The sequence below is a fragment of the Anser brachyrhynchus genome (genome assembly GCF_964034855.1).
Source record: "Anser brachyrhynchus genome assembly, chromosome: 17".
NCBI lineage: Eukaryota > Metazoa > Chordata > Aves > Anseriformes > Anatidae > Anser > Anser brachyrhynchus.
The window spans coordinates 471,883-491,299 of NC_137710.1; the positions used below are offsets into that span (position 1 = coordinate 471,883).

Consider the following 19,417-nt stretch of genomic DNA (forward strand, 5'->3'; position numbering starts at 1 on the left):
CCACCTTAACGGCGAGCCCCGCCCCGGGCCGCGCGGCGCTCATTGGCGCAGCCCCGATGGCTGAAATTCATCGCTGAAATGCAAAACTTGTTGCTGCTCCGCCAGCGCCGGCTGAGAGCGGGGGAGCGCGCGCGAGGGGAGCGCCGCGGAGCCCTCCCAGCGCCCGCCCGCAGCCCCGGCCCCGGCCCCGCCGCCCCGCCGCCGCCGGAGCCCTGCGAGCCGCCGGCCGCGGGCAGCGAGCGGCGAGCGCCCGGCGGGCCGGCGATGCGGCGCGCAGCTGCCGGGCGCCGGAGCCTATGAGCGGCGGCGCGCCGCCCCGTCGGCTCTCGGGCAGCGCAGCGCGGCCGGCGCCGGGCGGCAGCGAGCGGCGAGCCGCCGGGGGTGAGCGCGGGCGGGCGGCCGGTGCCGGTGCCGGCGGCGCGGCGGCGCGGCACGATGTGAGCGGGGCCGCCGAGCCGCGGCGGCCGGTGCGGAGGGCAGCGGGACGGCGGAGCCGCGCGGGCGGCCATGCCCTTCTGAGCCGCGCAGGATGTTCGGGCTGGAGCAGTTCGAGCCGCAGATGAGCAGCCGGAGCGCCGGGCAGGGGGAGCGGGGCTTCGGCCAGCCCGGACTGAGCATGAGCGCGCACTTCAAGGCGCCGGCCTTCCCCGGCGGCGGCCCGGCGGCGGCGGCGGCGGTGGACCCGGCCCTGGGCGCGCTGGGCGAGCCGCCCCTCCTGGGCATGAACATGAGCCTGGCCGGCGACGCGTACGGCTTCCCGGGCCGCGGCCCCGCCGAGCTGCACGGCGGCGGCATGCAGCCGCCGGTGCACGGCTTCTTCGGCGGGCAGCAGCCGCACGGCGGCCACGGCGGCGCCCACCACCCCCACCAGCACCACCCGCACTTCGGCGGCAACTTCGGGCCCGACCCCGGCGCCTCCTGCGTGCACGGCGGCCGGCTCCTGGGCTACAGCGGCGCGCTGGGCGGGCAGACGGCGTTCGCCGACGGCTACGAGCACATGGCCGAGAGCCAGGGCGCCGAGGGCTTCGGACAGCAGCGCCCCGGGAACCTGCCCGACTTCCAGCACCACAGCGCCGGCGCCTCCAGCCACGCCGTGCCGGCGCCCTGCCTGCCCCTCGACCAGTCCCCGAACCGCGCCGCCTCCTTCCACGGGCTGCCGGCGGCCGGCTCCTCCGAGCCCCACGGCCTGGAGCAGCGGCGGCTCCCCGCGCAGGGCGGCGTGGACTCTCTGGAATACAATTACCCCGGCGACGGCCCCGCCGGGCACTTCGAGCTGCCCGTCTTCTCGCCGTCGGAGCCCGAGGGGCAGCTGCCGCACTACGGAGGCGGGCGGCAGGTGCCGGCGGGCGGCAGCTACCCGGGGACACCCTCCCTGCCCCGGGCACCGGGCATGGCCGTGGCCAAGGCGCACCCGCCGCAGCAGCACGGCGTCTTCTTCGAGCGCTTTGGGGGGGCGCGGAAGATGTCCGCCAGCCTGGAGCCGGGGGCCAGCACCAGGCACCCGTTGATGCAGCAGCAGCAGCAGCAGCCGCCGCAGCCGCAGCAGCCGCCGGGCTTGCTGGCCAGACAGAACTCCTGCCCGCCAGCCATCCCTAGGCAACAGCAAACAGAAGCCAATGCTCCCAACCCCAACTTGCAGGACAATGGGCCAATAATGCAGAACCAGCATGCACAGTTTGAATACCCTATTCACAGACTGGAGAACAGGAATATGCATCCCTACACCGACCCCGTGTTTAATATGCAGCACCCTCCTCCACAACAGCCACCAAATCAAAGACTGCAGCACTTCGATGCCCCCTACGTGAGCGTCGCCAAGAGGCCGCGGTTCGACTTCCCCAGCAACCCCGGCGTCGAGCGCTGCGCCTCCTGGGGCGGCAGCATGCACGGCCCCGCCATGGAGAGCCACCTCTCCCCAACGGCCTACCCCGGCCTGCCGGGCGAGTTCACCCCGCCGGCGCCAGAGGCCTTTGGGGGGCCACTGCCACACGGTGGCCCCGAGCACCCGGCGCTGGCGCAGCGCCAGAACGCAGCCCTGGTGATGAAGCAGATGGCCTCGCGCAGCCAGCAGCGCCTGCGGCCACCCAGCCTGCAGCAGCTGGGGCACCACGGTGAGGTGGGCCCGCCCAGCGGCCTGCCCCCGCCGGCCTTCGAGCGCGAGGCCGGCAGCGGCCGTGGCTTTGACCCGCCGGCGCCGCACCTGGCCCCTGACAGCGCCTGGTTTGCGGGGCCGCCGCCACCCGGGGAGCTGCTCCCGCGGCGCATGGCAGCGCCGGGGCTGCCGGCCGAAGCGGCCCCCCATGAGCTGGGCCTGCAGCCGGGCGGCGCGGCTGTGCTCTTCCGACCGGGCGCTGGCGGGCTGGGGCTGCAAGAGCCGCTGCGGATGGCAGGCGAGGGGCCAGCGCAGGCCCTGCCCTCACCTGGTGTCCACCCGCCCTTCGCGCCTGCCATGGGCGGCCTCTCGCAGCTGCAGTCGCCGGGTGGTGGTGTGTCGCTACCCAATGCCCCTGCTGAGCGACGTGGCCCTGCCGACTTTGCCGCCCAGCCAGGCTTCCCCTTTGGGGCAGCCGCGCGGCAGCCAGCGGCGCACGGCGCTGCGCCCACCCTGAGCGCCTCGCCGGGTGCCTATCCGCCACCCCCACCTGAGTTCCCCCCGCCGCCGCCGCCGCGGCCTGCCGCCAGCAAGCTGGGTGCCCTCTCGCTGGGCTCCTTCAGCAAGCCGGCCAGCAAGGACAACGTCTTCGGGCAGAGCTGCCTGGCCGCCCTCTCCACCGCCTGTCAGAACATGATCGCCAGCCTGGGCGCCCCCAACCTCAACGTCACCTTCAACAAGAAGAGCCCGGCTGAGGCCAAGCGCAAGCTCAGCCAGGCTGAGCCTGACCCGCCGCCGTCAGCTGCCCCGGACTACTTCCCAGCAGGACCGCCGGCAGGCGGGAGCAGCGCGGGCAAGGCGGCAGGTGCTGCCCCGCTGCTGCCTGCCGAGAGCAGCCTCTCGCCCGGCTACGCGCTGGAGCCGGCGGCCAGCGGCGAGGGGAAGGCGGGCGGCGGGCGGGGGCGGGGCCGCCGGAAACGGGACAGTGGGCACGTCAGCCCCGGCACCTTCTTCGAGAAGTTCTCGGCCACGGAGGGCAGCGGGGCTGGCGTCAGCCCTGGGCAGCCGGCGCCGCCAGCTGCGGGGGCCCCGCCAGGGGCTGCAGGCACGGAGCGTGGAGGGGGCACCCCGCATGACAAGCCCCTGACCTCACCCTCCTGGGGCAAGGGTGGCGATCTTCTGCTGGGGGAGCAGCCCGACCTCATGTCGTCGCTGGACAGCGGTATCCAGAGCGTGACCAAGTCGGACGGCAGCTCCCCGCACGTGGACTTTCCTGACGAGGTCAGCACCAGCTACGGCAACGAGGACGAGGTGTCCTCCAGCTCCGACAACACCGTCTCCAAGCCCACCCGCAGCCCGCTGCTAGGCGGCTCGCCCAAGCTGCCCCGTGGGGAGCATGCACTTCTCAACGGACAGAAGCCCCTGGCCCTCGGCCTCCTCAATACATCTACCTCGACCCCTGACAGCTATGGGCTCAGCACCACAGCGGGCGCCCACCCTGGCACACCGGGCATGGAGCAGGTGCGGACCCCCACGAGCACCTCAGCCCAGGATGAGATCCACCCTCTGGAGATCCTGCAGGCGCAGATCCAGCTCCAGCGGCAGCAGTTCAGCATCTCGGAAGACCAGCCCTTGGGGCTGAAGAGCAAAAAGGGGGAGTGCGCAGGGCAGAATGGGGACAGTGACCTGAGCAGTTGTTGCTCAGAGGGCGTTAAGGGTGCCATGAGCACCATTGACCTGGACTCCCTGATGGCGGAGCACAACTCCACCTGGTACCTGCCTGGCGAGAAGGCTCTGATGGAGGGGCAGGAGGAGGACAAGCCCATGGTGCCGTGGGAGAAGCCCAAGCCCCCGAACCCCAGCAAAGAAGGTATCTGTTGCCCTGCGCGGGTTCCCGTGGGGGGAGACCCTGGGCTGCTCTCAGGGCAGGGGAGGTGGTGGGGCTCTGGTCCCTGGACACGGAGCATGCACTGGCCCCAGACCCACTCTGCCCCTTGCGGGAGCCAGGGCAGGTGCTGGGCACTTTCTGGCACCAAGGCTGCCGGATAGTTGTGCTGGGGGTGGCTGATGGAGGGGACAAAGCGCCTGCTGCCCTGTGGGGACCGGCCGGCGCTGAGCGTGGTGGGACTGGCCGCCCCTCGGGTGACGGCCCTGAGCGCGGTGTCCTCTGCCGCCAGCTCTGTCCCCACCGGCTGCCTGGCATGCCCAGGGGCCCCGGGGGTCCTGGGGAGAGGGGCTCATGGCAGAGCTCCGACCACACTCTGGGGTGCAGGGTGCTGAGGAGAGGGGCTCACGGCGGCGCCCTGTCATGCTGCTTGGCGTGGGGTGCTGAGGAGAGGGCTCCCTGCAGAGCCCTGTGCCTTCCGTCCTTTCCAGTCATTTCCTCCAAACTGTTAGAGAAGTCTTCCTAAGCTGTGAAAGCATGTATTTGTTAGTGGTGTTCTCCTGCCGGTTTCAGGTATTTTCCTGCATGTGTTAAAAGCCTGGTAGCAGTGTGATATTAAACTAAAAGGCTCTTGGCATTTATTTTGTTATTAAAAAGGAAATTTAAAATAAGCTTCTGGGTCTGATATAAAACTTGCATAGTTGACATATGCTTAATTTCGACACTAGTTGTCAGTTTTGATCCTTCCCCATGTCCAGAGGGCATCGTAATTCTCGAAGCTCTGAAAAAAATACATTAATGGAAAACCCTCTATTATAAAAGCTTTTTAGGCTAAAGATAATTATGGATTCAATTGGTTTCTATCTTATCTTATCAAATACATATTTTTTTAAGCCGCCTGACTATGTAATATAATGCATAATATATACTGCATAATATAATAGATGCACATGCATTTACCTGCTGTGTGAATGCACACAGGTGATTTCTTGATGCGCTATAAGTACACGTGCATAATTTACGCAGTATAAACTCACTATGTGAGCCTAGGAAAGTTGTTGTTTGGTACTGCTTGTGTAGCTGGGAATTATTTTCATTATGCCTAGTCTTACAGACTGACTTTTTTTAGTATAATGTGCTTAGTAATTTCACTAAGAAAGGTGTTAGGAAAATCAAAAGGGAGCTGAGGTGGTTTGAAAACTCATCAATTTCCTACTCCTAGTTCTGGTTGGCTTTCCAGCTTTGGCTTTCTGAAGCGTGAATCCTAGCCCCCACTGTTTGTCTCTTTGTTCATGTTTAATGCCCAGCTCAGGAGACTCTCATTTGAAGCGGGAGTGTTTAGCATGCACAGCAGACTGTAGGAAGCCCATCAGCATTCTCCATGCTTCACCCAGGCAAGGACATAAATTGGTTTGTTTGGGGCCTTTCTTTTCCATTTTTAAATGGAGTTGCACACAGCATCCTTCCTGGCCCCTTCTCTTTTATTGTTTCTTGTACACAACATCTAGATCTGACTGGATCAATAGCTAGTTAGCACAAATCACAGTTCCTGTCAGTTCTACCTTGGCAGACTCGAACACATATATACATTCTCTCACAACTCACACACACACACACACACCCCTCCCTCTGTCATGCATACACCCTCCCTCTCAGACACACACATGCACATAATATGCATATATACAGATATGAACATTTACACACTGTGCTACACTTAAAAATAGATTTTAAAAGAGCAGCTTATTCCATAGATCTTAATTTCATGGAATAAAAAAAGAAAAAAATCCAAACAAGCCTAACAAAACAATGAATAGTCTGTGCTTTTATTAAAAGTGTAATTTGGCTTAGAATTATGTATATTTCATGTATCTGTGTCATATGGAGTGTTGCCTTCTTTAACAGCACTCCTACGTTCACTTTGATCATCACTATTCTTAGTAACATCTAGTGAAATAAGTAATTGCTTTCTGGTCGCGATAACCACAATGTTGCTGTTAAAACAGTTCATCACTTGGAAGGAAAACCATTTAATCAGTGTTCCTATATAAGGATATGTTTTAGTATTTCAGAGAGTAAGCACAAAATAACGAACCAGTTTTACAACAATGGATAGAGGCACTCATTTTGTTTTACACTTGAGTCACTTGAAGGATTTGAATGGACTGGTACTTTGGATGAGGAAATTCATATACACCAGTAGAGAATTCACCATAACTGTTGTTGGAAGTGATAAAGATACAATAGGTGAGATAAAACAGGCCATTCTCTTTGGTTAGTAGAAATAATTTGACTTTACATTACCATACACTTGAGTGTTTGAAACTGTGTTCAAGAAAAGGGCTTTATTTTTCTAGTGATTGAGATTTTAAACCATTCTAGTCAACTGAGATTTGCATCGATGGTATTTTGTCGAGCAGTTCCCTGTTGTACACAGGTAGGATGAATACGCAGGTTTCGGACAGCACTCTTCCAAGTTCCAAGCGGTTACTAAATGTGCTTAGTACTACATTGGAGGAGTGTTTACCGTGGCACACATTTTGTAATGCTGTGTAATATTATTAAGAGTGAAATTAGTTGTTAGACCTAACTTCCCTAACCAACACACATGCGTTGTTGGTGGGCTATTTCATTAGACCTACTGTGATGGGAGAGAAAATGTTCTGTAATTTATTCATAGTATGAGGCTGTTGTGGTGCGTGTTGATTCCTCTGTGGACTCAGGGAGGGGTGGAAGAAAGGCTCAGACCGGTGTGAATGACCAAGTTTTACCGTGGCAGAGCGCTGAATTCAGCGTGCCGCCTTCTTGCTGCTCTTCTCTGTAGGAGTGGAGTGCGTGTGCGAGAGGGGTTTAAGGCTCTGTTCTACTGCAGCTCTTGGAGGGATATTTTTGTAATTAACAAGCTCTCTAAAACCCAGCAAAACCAGGAACATTTTGAATATTCCATTAATGCCTGGATTACTGATGGAAACAACTTGTTCGAGTTGCTTTAATAACTGTTCACATTCCTTATAACTCATCTCTTTTTCATACTCATAGTGGTATTAAAATGATTTGCTAATACCTAACAGTCTATCCGAGTTTTAAAGGTAGATGACAACAGATAACAGTATTTCAGACACCTGTGCTGTAGGTGCCTGTGTAGTATGTATACACTTATTTAATAATAGCCTTTAGCGAGTTTGGTGTATATGTCTGCATTTTTCTTCTGAATTTAACCTAATGGTGACCGGTCATCGCTTTTCACTGAAATGCAGTTTTCAGTAAGGAATTTTCTCTGATATATAGTATTTCGTACTAACATGTACTGTGGGAAGAGGCTGTTTGTTTGTTTTTCACCAAAAATGCATTATAAAATATCTTCCTTTCCTCTGCCATGCAGCTAGAGCTAGAAGTGAAAAGTGACAATATTTAGTGTAGAGAGGTCATGTTGACTTCCAATACCGTAGCTCTAACTAACAAAGAGTAACGGGATCAAATTCACATAAAAACCTAGCACTAGTGTAATGGGTTTCTGCTCTGCCTGGTTTGACTGAACCAGAACAATTTTCCTTCAGTGACATGTTGATTAGTATTCTCCAGGAACCCAGTAATTAGGTTCTACTGGGCTTTCGGCTTTAGTCTTTAATTGAAATTTTGAAGGTCCCATACTGCATGTGTCAGGTGAAGACATTAAAATGTAACCTAGAACCAAGCAGGTTGATTGGAAAAAATAAGAATATAGTCAGATATCCTGTGGCCATTGCACTACTCTGTCTGTGCCGATGTGCAAGTGTGGTGCAGCATATTTTAGATATTATCCTTGAGTTTTTGTAAATATTTCATCATAATACCGAACCTACCATTTAAATGAGCCAGCAGGCCAAAACTGTTGAAGAAGCAGGATGTAACATTTGTAAATTAATACCAAATATATTAACAAAAGACAAATTTGGTCCAGATGCAGCTATGAGCCTTTGTTTTCTTTCTTTTCCTAGTATGTTCTGTTGTGTGCTTTTATTTTAAATACAGCTAAATTCTTTGAGAGGTTTTACGAAGGAAGTAGGTTTGTTTACTGGGACTGAGTTTGTCGGACCTCTTGTGAGGTATTTCAAACACTTAAATATCGTTTCAAGCAATATACGATTTAAACGGAATTATACCATAGTAAGGACTGTTGGAAATGAGTTCATTGACTAAGCTCAGTGCACGTTGCAGCGATGAATCTGTGATTCCTGATGATGCTTTGTTTGCTTTAAAGAGCTGTTTAAACGTACACCAGGAATTTTAACTGTTAGTGAAAAAAATGCTATTGCCTTTGCCAAGAAGTTATGCGATATATTCCACAGATATGAAATACACATCTTTAATAAATGATCTGGATTAGCAGGCAAACTTATGAGGAAAAAATACTCCCATTGCATATTGTAGAAAAGATTTCAGTGTGCATTAGGTTTGGGTTTAATATGTTCTTTTAAACTCTTCTGATCTATTAAAAAAAATGAAAGGTTGCCTCTGATTGATCTGGTTTCATCTGGGTGACAGTAGTACTCTAATGTCTACTTTGACAAACTATAATTTTTAATATTTTCTTACAAGAAAATGGTCCTGTTTAGAAACATTTTTTTAATAAATATTTTGCAGCACTGTACTTGTAGACTTTTCTGGCAAATATTAGAGAAGGCAAGGGTAGAGTTTTCAGTATTACTTGCTATTGCTGCTATAATGCATTAAAATATTTAAGGCAGAAGGTGTGTGAATTTATTGTGATTTCAGTTAATACCGTAGCCACTCTATTTGCCTTTACATCCGTCTATCCGTCTCTGGATTGTCTAGCTGTATTTGAATTAATGCACATCACAAATTTGGTTTGCACCGTGATACTTTCCTTTAACCAAGTCTGCTATTTTATGATGGTATGTTTTGTTGTGAAATTAGTTTTAACGGGGATATTTTGTACATGCTAAGTGTGAGAGTGTGCATGACATTTGGGGGATATATTTCTTGAAATTAGTGTGTGTGTATGTTTTAGTTCTTTACCTATGATGAAAAAAGAGATGGATTAGACTTCATATGTATCTGTGAGCATAGGTCAGAGCATAGATTTATTCTGATCTATGATGTATTGCTTAGTGTCTGCTTTTTTAACATGAGATAGCTGCTTTTTTAACAATGATCTAGTGCAACGCTGTGCTATAAAACCATAAATAATTTTACATAAATGCATAAAATTTATTAATAGTCAATACCTGCAAATACAGTTTGTTGTTACTTATATAGAGCAAATGATAAGACATTAAACAGTCTAACCTAAAATTATATAGACTGCCTTTATTTGTAACAGTTGACTCCCTTCTTCTGCAACGTTCAGTATGAGGTTTTGGTATGGCAATATGTCTTTATGTGGCCATATAAAATTTTAGTACTAGACAAATTACTGTACATTTTTAGTCTCAGGTTTCTTGTGTATTTCTTTTAAATGTGAGTAGAGTATCCACAGAAAGAGTGAATCCAGCTCTAAAATGAATCTTCAGGTGGCCCAATATATGTGGTTTTTTTTTTCATACCAAATTTACCAAATATCAGGAACAGTTTAATTACGTAATTGCTAGCACAGACATAGAATATCAAAAGTGACCAGTTAAATTGTGTTCAGTGGGATTCTTCCCTTTTTTGTTATTAGGATAAAATATATCGTTCTTACCATGTTTCAGGCTGGAGTGCTTCACGTGCAAAAGGCATAGATAATTAATTTCAGACTCAAAATACGTATCTATAGCAGGCCTCTGCTCCAGCCAGTAGCAAGCTTTCTGTCAAAGTATTCCTTTTTCTTTCTCCTCCATTGAAAAATCTGAAGCCCTTGAAAATAACAAAATTTGCATCTGTAAATGTATGCTTTTATTTTGTGGGATGTTTTTAAGATGGAGGTGGGTTTTTTTAGGTATATAGAATTACTCGTTTCATTTATTTGAGCGCTGTTCTTAAGAGAGAGCTTCCGTTTATGAGTATATTTAGGACATGGCTTTCTTCTCCACTTCCTCATCATCAAGTTTTTGGGCAAGGGACACAGAGCAGGGCACCTTCTAGAAATTAAATAGGTGAAGCTGTGTAATCTCCCAGGAATTCAAGGTCCACCCTGTCTTTCTTCATCTTGGTTAGAATTTTCAGCTTTTAAAATGTAAACTGTATTTTTCTCTATTTCGTAGATAGACCCAATTTGCACATGGTGTTAATGTGACTGGCTTATGTAAAAATACCAATATTCTTTGCAGTTAGCTGCTTTTCCTTTGCAAAACACATTTTTGTTGATGCAGTTAAAACATTACTAATTATTAGTGACCTTTTTTAATGCAAAGATTTATTATTATTATTTTACAAATTTAAATATATCTTATGGATTATGTGCCAATGTTTCCAAGTCAAATACTTTTTAAATTTAAAGCAGAGAATTGAACAGCTGGATGTCTAATCCATTAATTTTTACAAGCTGACTTTCTTAATACTTCAAAGAGAACATCCTAGGTGACACCGCTTTGCAGCTCCCCTCCTCAACGCCCCTTCTTCTGGCCTCTCCCCCAGCGCTTTCCTCTCAGCCGTCATATACAGCTCATCTCCTTGCAAATGACAAAAGCATATGTATGTGGGGAATGCATTTTCCTTAGTTGATGTAATTAGTTGTATGACTTGATGATCCAGAAATGTACTCTCTATAAAGTGTTGTACTTTCTGTCTATATACTGATGCAAAAAATATTGTAGTTACCTTTTTGTCTAGTAGCTTTCCCCCCTTATTTATTTTTCTATAGCAGCACAAGTGTTTGTGTTCAGCAGCCTTGTGTTTTGGGCTGGTGTGTTTCAAGACAAATCTAGAATGTATCCCTTTCAGCTGGCTCTGACCCCTGCCAGCCATTTTTAAATATGAGTTTACAAAGTTTCGTCTGGCCTCAATTATATAGTAACTGTTCATTATATCTTAGGATTTCGTTCCCTGATGTGCATGCATTGCTATCTGGTAGCTCCCGAAAATGAACCATTTCTTGTCTACATGCTTAACTTGTGCTGTGTGTCTTTAGTTGCATAAGTCATGTGTGTTTGTTTCAAATTTTAGCAGTCTATTTGTGTCTGTTTGGTATTTTAGCATAAAAATGCAGTGCATGACATTGCGCTGTCTAATTTTTTATTAGCTTTTGAGGTTTGTCTGAAGAAGCTTTTTTTTGTTTTGATAAGCAGAAATCTGGTTATGTTTAAGTGCTGCATTGATAGATTTTTACATTAAAATAAATACAATTTATTTGCGAGTAAACACAGAAACAACACGTGTGAGCTCTGAAGAGCTCTGCTAGTTCCTCGCTGCAGAATGTTGTATTAGAGACTGTGCTACAGCCTTTCTCTAGTGGCTGGTTTGCCTGACCTTTTGGATATATCTTTTTCTGTGTGGAGCCTTTAAAAGATGAGATGAGGAAACTGAGTTGCTGCCTTTTTATTTTTTTTCTTTTAACTCTCTTAGCTTGAATTCTGACTGCTGGGCCTTTAGGACTTGACATTCTTGATCACAGAAAAACCTTTAATCAGTCAGCAGTTGTGAAAGTGTGTGGGTTTTTTTTGTTTGTTTGTTTTTGTGGTAAAATATATTTCTTAGAGTTAAGTCTGCATTTAATTAATTTTGTGAATTAGTATTCACAAAATACTAGAAAGCATTTGTATTGCTAATAGAAAGATCATCCTGAGGCTGAGGAAGCATAGTTAATTGAGAAAGCAGCCATTTGTAAAGTGAGGAAAATCTTAAAACACTTCATACCCTAATTAAGAATATACTCCTAATTTAAAATTGAAAATTTTAATTTGCAGTGTGAAGCAGGTACATGGAAAAAAACCTGGAAATGGTTCTATCCTTCCTTCCTCCTCAACCTCCCAAAATGCAGGTTAAAAAGAATGGCACAACTTTTTTTAAATTTATTTATATTTTGTAAATACCCTGAAGCCGTTTTGCTATGAAGATATAAATTGATTTATTAGCATAGGAAATGGAGGCTGGACTAAGATTATTATCCGGTCCGAATTTTAGGATCTCCTTCCTAGAGAAATCTGCCCCCTCCCCTTTTTTTAGAATATATGTAATCTCTCCCTATCATGGCATTTTAAAGCCTTTTGGTCTTGGATAATAAGAGAACTCATAAAAAGCACGCGATGACAGCGGATGATATCTAAAAAACAGAAATGCAAATGCGTGCCAGCAAGGGCTGCGTCCCCAGGGACCCTGCGTCCGCGTTCCCTCCCAGCCGCTGCTGGAGGTGACGCTCTCGATTGTCTGTGAGGTTAAAGCAGGCGGAGAGAGGCTGTGTGAGTATTCCTGTCTCTTGGCTAGATGGCACAGTTGGTCAAGTCATTACCATTGCGCTTATGGATGCTTGGGTATTTGTTTGATTTAGATCACAGTGGAGTATATATCGAGGTCCCACTCTATTATTATTTTTATTATTTAAGATCATATGTATCGCGCCGTAAACTGACACGGAGCTTTATGCCGTACTTCAGAAGCCCAGGAGACATTCCCCCGGCTCAAGCTTTGCAGCCCAAGCCAGATGAAATGTGGTGCTGCGCAGCGGGTGCTGGCCAGCGCCCGGTGCCCCTGCGCGGCCGCAGAGGGGGAGGCGCCGTGGGGCGCGGAGCCGGGGGCCGTGGGGCAGGTGGCGGTGCTGGGTGGGCCGCGGGGCCAGGGCGGCGCGCAGCGGGCCGCTGCTGCCCTCGCAGGGTGTGCAGAAGCAGCGTGCCTCAGGAAGCGGAGCGGGGAGCACCTTGTCCCGCTTGGTGGGCTGAGCGCTGGGTCACTTGCCTTCTGTCGCGTTCGGCGGTGGGAAGGGCACAGCGGTGCTGCCCTCCTCGGTGGGGTATTTCTTCTCCCCTGGCAAAAAGGGAGGCGGCAACTATGGATCTTCTGACACGGTGTGTGAATGTAATAACCTAAATACATTTCTCGGTCTGAGCAACAGGAAAAAGAAACTGACGTGATGTGAGTTTTCACCTCCTCCAGAAACCTAGGGATAGAAGAATCATGGGTGTTTCTTTTCTCCTCTCTCTTCTGGGAGGAGGGAAGAGGAAGATCTTCCCCCCTGCCAACACATGTGCTTCGATGACTTGCACTAGCTTGTAAATAACGGCAGTACGGCATCACCTCGTTTCTTGTGGTATAAACCTGTAGTTGTCCTGATGTCATACTGCTAAAAAAAGGACATCTCTTAGATGTGCAAGGCAGCTGGATGACTTTTTACATTTAATGTTATAGGTGTTTTTGATCTGACTCATTTGTTTTACTAATTTTTATTCGTTCCAGAATGATGCACTGATCTTTTTTTTTTTTTTGCGCAATCTGAAGAATAGCCCATTTCCAGACCAAATAGTATTTTAAAAGCAGGGAAATAATAGAAATGTGCCTATTGTTTGTATTCTACCCCCACCTCACTCCCAAAGGAATTCCACAGTAATCATAATGAAAATTGCCACAATCTATGAAACAATAATTCTGCAACACTTCAAAAAATAGTGTTATCATTCAAAGTGCAAAGCAGCTGGTATTTTATGATGGAACAGATTTTATGGTTGCTGGATATAGGGTCAAACACTTGCAACACATTCTTGATTTAAACAAACCAAAAGTACAAGTGCTTTTTTGAAGATAAAATCAGTACATTTTCATTTTTTTTATTATTATTTTTTATTTTTTATGTTAGATACTGTAGTTCCCTTTTCTAAATATAGATACATGCTGTTCTTTTTATGCTAGGAGAAAAAGCTAGTATCCCAACTCCGGTTGCTCTCTATACAAGTGCTTAAGTTTTAGAGGCAGAGGGCAAAGTAGGACTTTGTCAAGTACAATTAAAATCTCATATTAGCAATTTTGAGTTAGGAAGAAGGGAGAGGGGGAGGGAGGGAGAGAGAGAGAGAAAGAGAGAGAGAGAGAGGGTGGCTAGCAAGTGACTTCTTCATTCTGGTTCTTTTTTATCATTTTCAGTCAATGGGATGTTTTATACCATCTTTTTTAATTCATTGTAGCTGTCTGCAAAATGGATGTGAATTCAGATGGCTCAAAAACAGCGCTAGGAGACTGTGGCTATTGTCACATGAAAATCTGTGGTGAACTCGGCAGTAACCACAGTTATTTGGTTAACCTTTAAACTCTGCATGCAAAATAGTACTACATGTTATATGATAAAGTCATTTGTTCTGTAGATTAAGCAAGTTAATATACTGAATTCCTGATTTTTCTTACTTTAACAGAGGTACGTAGGAAAAATGAAGAAATTAATTTGCTGCTTCTAGATACACCGTTTTTCTGGACTGTAGGGAAGGTTTGTTGTAGTCTGTGGTCAAAACTCTCTGATAAGGGCTCGTCAAAGTGCAGCCTGAATTTCTTGCTGCAGGTATAGTACTGTGAATCTTGTTTTTATGGGCTGACAGACTTTTGCTTTTAAAACGTCGTTTGTTTGTTTGTTTGTTTTTTAAACAAACCAATGAAGTTTTATTCCAAGTAATTATCCAAATTCTCCTGTATTCCTGAGTGATTCAAAAGTAGATTAAAAAGTCTCTTCCTTGAATCAGACAAGTATGAACTTCAAGAGCTGGAAAAACATACATTGAGAGATTGTGATATAATTACATTTTTATGTCTACCTATTAAGCATAATGAAGGGTTGGTTGTTGGCCTTAAATTTGGAAATTGCTTACTGTAAAGCTTAAAACAGAAGTAGATTCCTGTAATTACTGCTTTGCAGTGAGAAGTATGGCTAGGTAAAGGGAATAAAAGCTATTCATTGTCCAGTTGTATTTCCATAACTGTTTCACTTTTATATACCTGTTTTGAAGGATAAAATTATTTGTTATACTAATTTTCAGAAATAAGCTTAAAAAAGTCAACACGGGAAAAAATGAGGTGAAGAATATCAAATGAAGAACAACTAGAAAATATACAACTTTAACTTCGTTACATTATTTGTATTATCTGATACATTATTTGCAGAATCAGTTTGTTTATTAAACACAAGGCCAGTATGCTATTTTGTTTTGTGCTGACTTGAGTTTGAGATACTTGATGGTAAAAGTTTTTTAAATTTCAGATTTAATGTTCACCCTTAATTGTACCAGATGAGGCAAACCTAGTCAAACATTGTCCAGTCAGTTCGAGTCTGCTTTCACTTTTCCTTGGGTTTATTCTTTTTGCCTGATGGCAATGTGTCAGGCAAATTTGGATCCTAGTGTCAATTGCTTGAAATTAGTGTTTAGATTATACCCAATTTGAAATTGTATGGAACTATTTATAGTGAGAAGTGAGCATTTGTTTATGATGATAAAAATATTTTCATTTCCTTTTTTTTTTTTTCCATTGTATGTACTAGTAAATAGTATAACTCAGAATATTCCTGTGCAGTTTTTCAAAGCGATCACACAGCACCATTTTACTCTTTGCGTATGTTTGGGACTCTGCTACATTGAAGAGGAGCTGTTTGTGATTCATGCATGGAAGAAGAGAAAGACCAAGCCTTCTCTTGTTCCTTAGAAAAAAATACCTAAACTACAGCCTTTTTCCTCTCCCTGTCTAAAACACGGCTTACATCATTAAGGTTTTTTTTTCGCTCTCCTTTTGCTACCATCTTTTAACGTGTATTTTACTTGCCTTTTCCCTCCTTTTTGTGGAGCTTCTCTTGGAACCTGCTTTAGGGAGTTGTATTTTAAATGTTTTTGAAGACCACTCCTGCTTTCCGCAGTGGTCTGGCCCAAATAGAAAAGTGAAAAGTTCCCATTACTGAGCTGTAAAAGAATACTGTAAATGGGTTATGCAGGAAAAAAAACCATTTAGATAAAAATGCAATTTTCCCTTTCACACACACTGCTAAGAATTAATAGCACATTCTTTCTAAATGGGTACTTCTATATTATATTTTCACCTTAATGAAATTCTTTCCGAAACAGGAGTGTTTCATTTAAAATTTTAGAGCAAAATTGATCTGTCTTTAATTCTCAGTGCTTCTCTCTCTCTCTCCCCCCCTTCCCCCCCCCCACACTTAAATCTCGCTGAAAAGACTATTATAGACTCTGTTGGAACTTTCTGGAAAATACCCAGCAGGTTCACAGGTGTGTTTCAGACAGTATCACAATTTGTCTCTCCCTTCCCTTCACAGGGTGCAAGTTACGGGGCATTCCTTACCCGCATCTCGATTCGTGCTTTTGATTGAGCGATGCGTGTGCCACTTGTCTTTTGCTGGCTGTTACTCGGCCTGCGTCCGTGAAGCAGTGGTGACAATAATGTGTTGCTTCCAAGTCATTTTTGCAAGAAGTACTGCAAAAGAGAGGACTACCCAAACCGAAGGTTGGATTCTGCTTGGTGGTCTCTGTTGGGAAATGCTCCATCACTGCAGCACCCCTAAAGCAGAGGCGGTGTGCTGGAGTGCATTGTTACCTAACAGCACAAATTAATGTTCTGCAAAAACACGGTGTTTTCTTTGCATCCATGATTTTAATACAAGCGTTCTCTCTAAAAAGCAGGTAACTGCCTAACGCGGCAGACGAGAGGGAGGGGTGCCTAGTGGCAGCACTAGGCGGGTGCTTGCGGGGCTGTCCCGCGTGCAGCCTGCCCCGATGGTGGCGGGACAGTCGTGGGAACTGGTCTCAGCGGGACACGGGGGCTGGAGGTTTCACACAGCGTGGAGGTGTAAGCACGTAGCTAATTTCAGGTGACAGTAATTTCTTTCCATCTGCGGTGTTAGCATTTCCGTGCTGTTTTCTTTTTAGAGCAATTATATCACGAACAGGCCCCGATGTATTGCTGTCACTGACTCTGGCTTCATGCAGTCATGGGTCATTAGCTTGCACATGTGAAAGCCAAGGTATTTTTTCTTCCTTCTGACAGCTTTTCCTTGGATTAGAAGGAGCAGCTCTCTGATATGAGTGAGTAGCGGCGATTCTTCCATTGATGCAGGTATTCGTAAGACAAGCAAGTGCATTTGGGGTATAGCAGACTTCCCAGCCAGTATGCAGTAATGTCATAAACAGCCAGTCTCAAGAGATAGAAAACCAAAGCATATGTTCATGCTTTTAAACTGTTTCCTTTTTAAGAGTTTTTAATATAATGGCGGGAACAACCTTTATCGTAGGAATAGGACTGACAGAAAGATGCCTGCTTCAAGCAGCTTTTCATTGCTGAGTTGCAGTGGGAAAAATGCTTTTATTAAATAAACTGTTTGGTGTTCTCATAGTATTAGTGAAGTAGTTCCTAGGTATAAACAATGCTTGTAGTGATGAAGACATGGATAGAGTTGATATACCTGAAAACCCCCATGTTCAAAATAAAAATGTACTTTGACAACAACACAAACTGCTTATGACAAACTGCTCTTGGAGGGACTTTTTGCTTGGGATATCCTCCAAAATGTGAAATACGGGAAAAACATAAGGAAACATCTTGTAAAGCCACTGTAGAGCACTTGTCCATAATACTGCTTGAAAATGTAATTTTGGACACCTTAGTTGAAACCAAAATCTAGCTGGACTATTGCAGGCATCCTGTATTGAGATTTTAATGGCTTTTTTTTTCCTCAATTTTTCTTCCCTGCTTGTGTTTATAGGGCCTGCTCCTGTGTAACTGCAGTCAGTGAAAATACTGGTGTTGACTTAAATGTTAAGTAAACACAATCAAAGAAGAAAACAGTGTTTGTGTGAGTCCATATTTGTTAGTTTGTTTTGAAAGTCAGGCTGGAACTGCAAAGTAAACAGTCTTGAAAATGATCTGAAGCATTTGTCACCAGGGTAAGTCAGTCTAGTGTCCAAGAGGTCAAAATATGCCCCATCACCACCTACTGCATTTCAGACAAAAGAATGGTAGGATGCGGTTTTGATGCAGAGGCAGCTAGTGCTTTGACAAACTTTGAGTTTATTTTTTTGTTTATTTATTTATGTATTTATTTATGGGTGGACAGCAGTGCTTTATTCAAAACCATATGCCTTTTTTAAAGTCGATGGGAAGTAAATTTGCGCATGCTGCAGGGGCAAAGAAGTTCCTCACTCCGTCTGCTAACAGTCTTGTATTCATTCAGACTTACTCTTTGCCACCTGAGGAAGGTTGTGACATCGTTACATTGCCCTATGTTTTGTGCATAGAGTTTGCACGGAAACAACCTGCTTCAGTAGGTTCCTCCTTCCCCCTCCCGACTTGTGGATTGCTGGGAAATGGATCACAAAACTCTGGAGCACGTTGTTCAAAATGTATTCTCGAGCTTCCTTAACAAGTATTTATCAGTTTGTGCACTCCAAATTGGAAGCATTTGCAACTTTCAATTTGTGTTGCTACGTTACTGAAGTGACCTCGTATTGTTTTGTTCCCTTTCTGACTCTTGCTCCTAACACTGCGCTTAATACAAATTCTGTTTTTAAAAGGAGTGTTTATAGTCAGTGAGTCTTTGACTACTTACAGTAGTTTTCCGATAGCCTTCCAGTCAAAGATGAAAAAAATACTATACTTTTTATTATATGGGTTACATAATAGCTATTTATTCAGTCACAAAACTTCCCTTTTGTAATTCACTTTTTGTGAATCATGGTAGTTCAGTGAAGATTTTAAATCATGGTTTTTACAACCAAATACACAATTCTCTGGAAGCAATGTTGAAAATTTAAATATTTCAGTGTAGTTATTTGTAACTCACCAGTTTCGTATTAATAGAAGATTGGTTCTTGAGTTTTTGTGTAAAATTAAATGTAAACCCCCCCCCCAAAAAAAAAAGATTGCTCAAAATAACTCTTGACAACAAATATTTCTGAATAGTTAGTCTGCTTTCTCATTTGTTGTACTTGAAAATGTATAGTGTTACACCGAGCGCTATTTTTTATTATTATACAGAGGAGCTCTGGAATCCTGATGAATTCCGAGTCCTTATTTTGCTGTGGGGCAAAACCACATGCAAATGCAGAGCCTTGATTATCTGCCGTTCAGTAAACATCACTGTGCCGCACTACTCCCCCTGCTCTTGAGGTGAAAAAAAATTACTACTGAGCCTGAGTGTCTAGGTCTTGTGCAGCCATTTTATTTTTAGGACGTTGGAGTCTTAGAAGGAAAAAGAAATAGAACTAGCCAAACTACCGGCTGCCCCCAGACTCCTGTTGGCCAGTTTTGGTGCTGTAGGACAAAAGTGCCTGCCAGTGAAAGTGTTTGCTACCCTTCTGTGAACGGTTAACCGTTGAAGGAACTCTGCTTGATTCCACTTTAGGTATGAATTTCTTATTTATCACTTTTTTTTTTCCTCTGTTGGTGCTAATTGTACCTGGCACACACACTGCATAATAAGTTGTACATTTAAGCATTAGTCGTTACAGTAAAAATCTTAATGGCCATTGTTTGTTTGCTTGCTTTTTAAATAGAAACAACAACAACAAAAACACTTCTCATCTTCCAAGACACTGCTGTTAAAATAATTT

At 46.1% G+C, this 19,417-nt stretch overlaps 1 protein-coding gene across 26 annotated transcripts in view; it reads left to right on the forward strand.

The window, feature by feature from the left end:
- The first annotated feature begins 394 nt into the window (after window positions 1-394).
- MN1 (MN1 proto-oncogene, transcriptional regulator) overlaps window positions 395-19,417 on the forward strand; it is a 180,835-nt gene continuing 161,812 nt past the window's right edge. For 25 of the 26 annotated variants that reach the window (XR_013940249.1, XR_013940250.1, XR_013940251.1 and 22 more), the window contains exon 1: window positions 395-3,962. Coding sequence is in view for 1 of the 26 variants with exons in the window: in XM_080559017.1 (XP_080415143.1) it covers window positions 530-3,962 (3,433 nt within the window). In the remaining 25 variants the exon portion in view is untranslated. The remainder of the gene's footprint in view (window positions 3,963-19,417) is intronic. The other variant, XM_080559017.1, reaches the window with a different exon arrangement.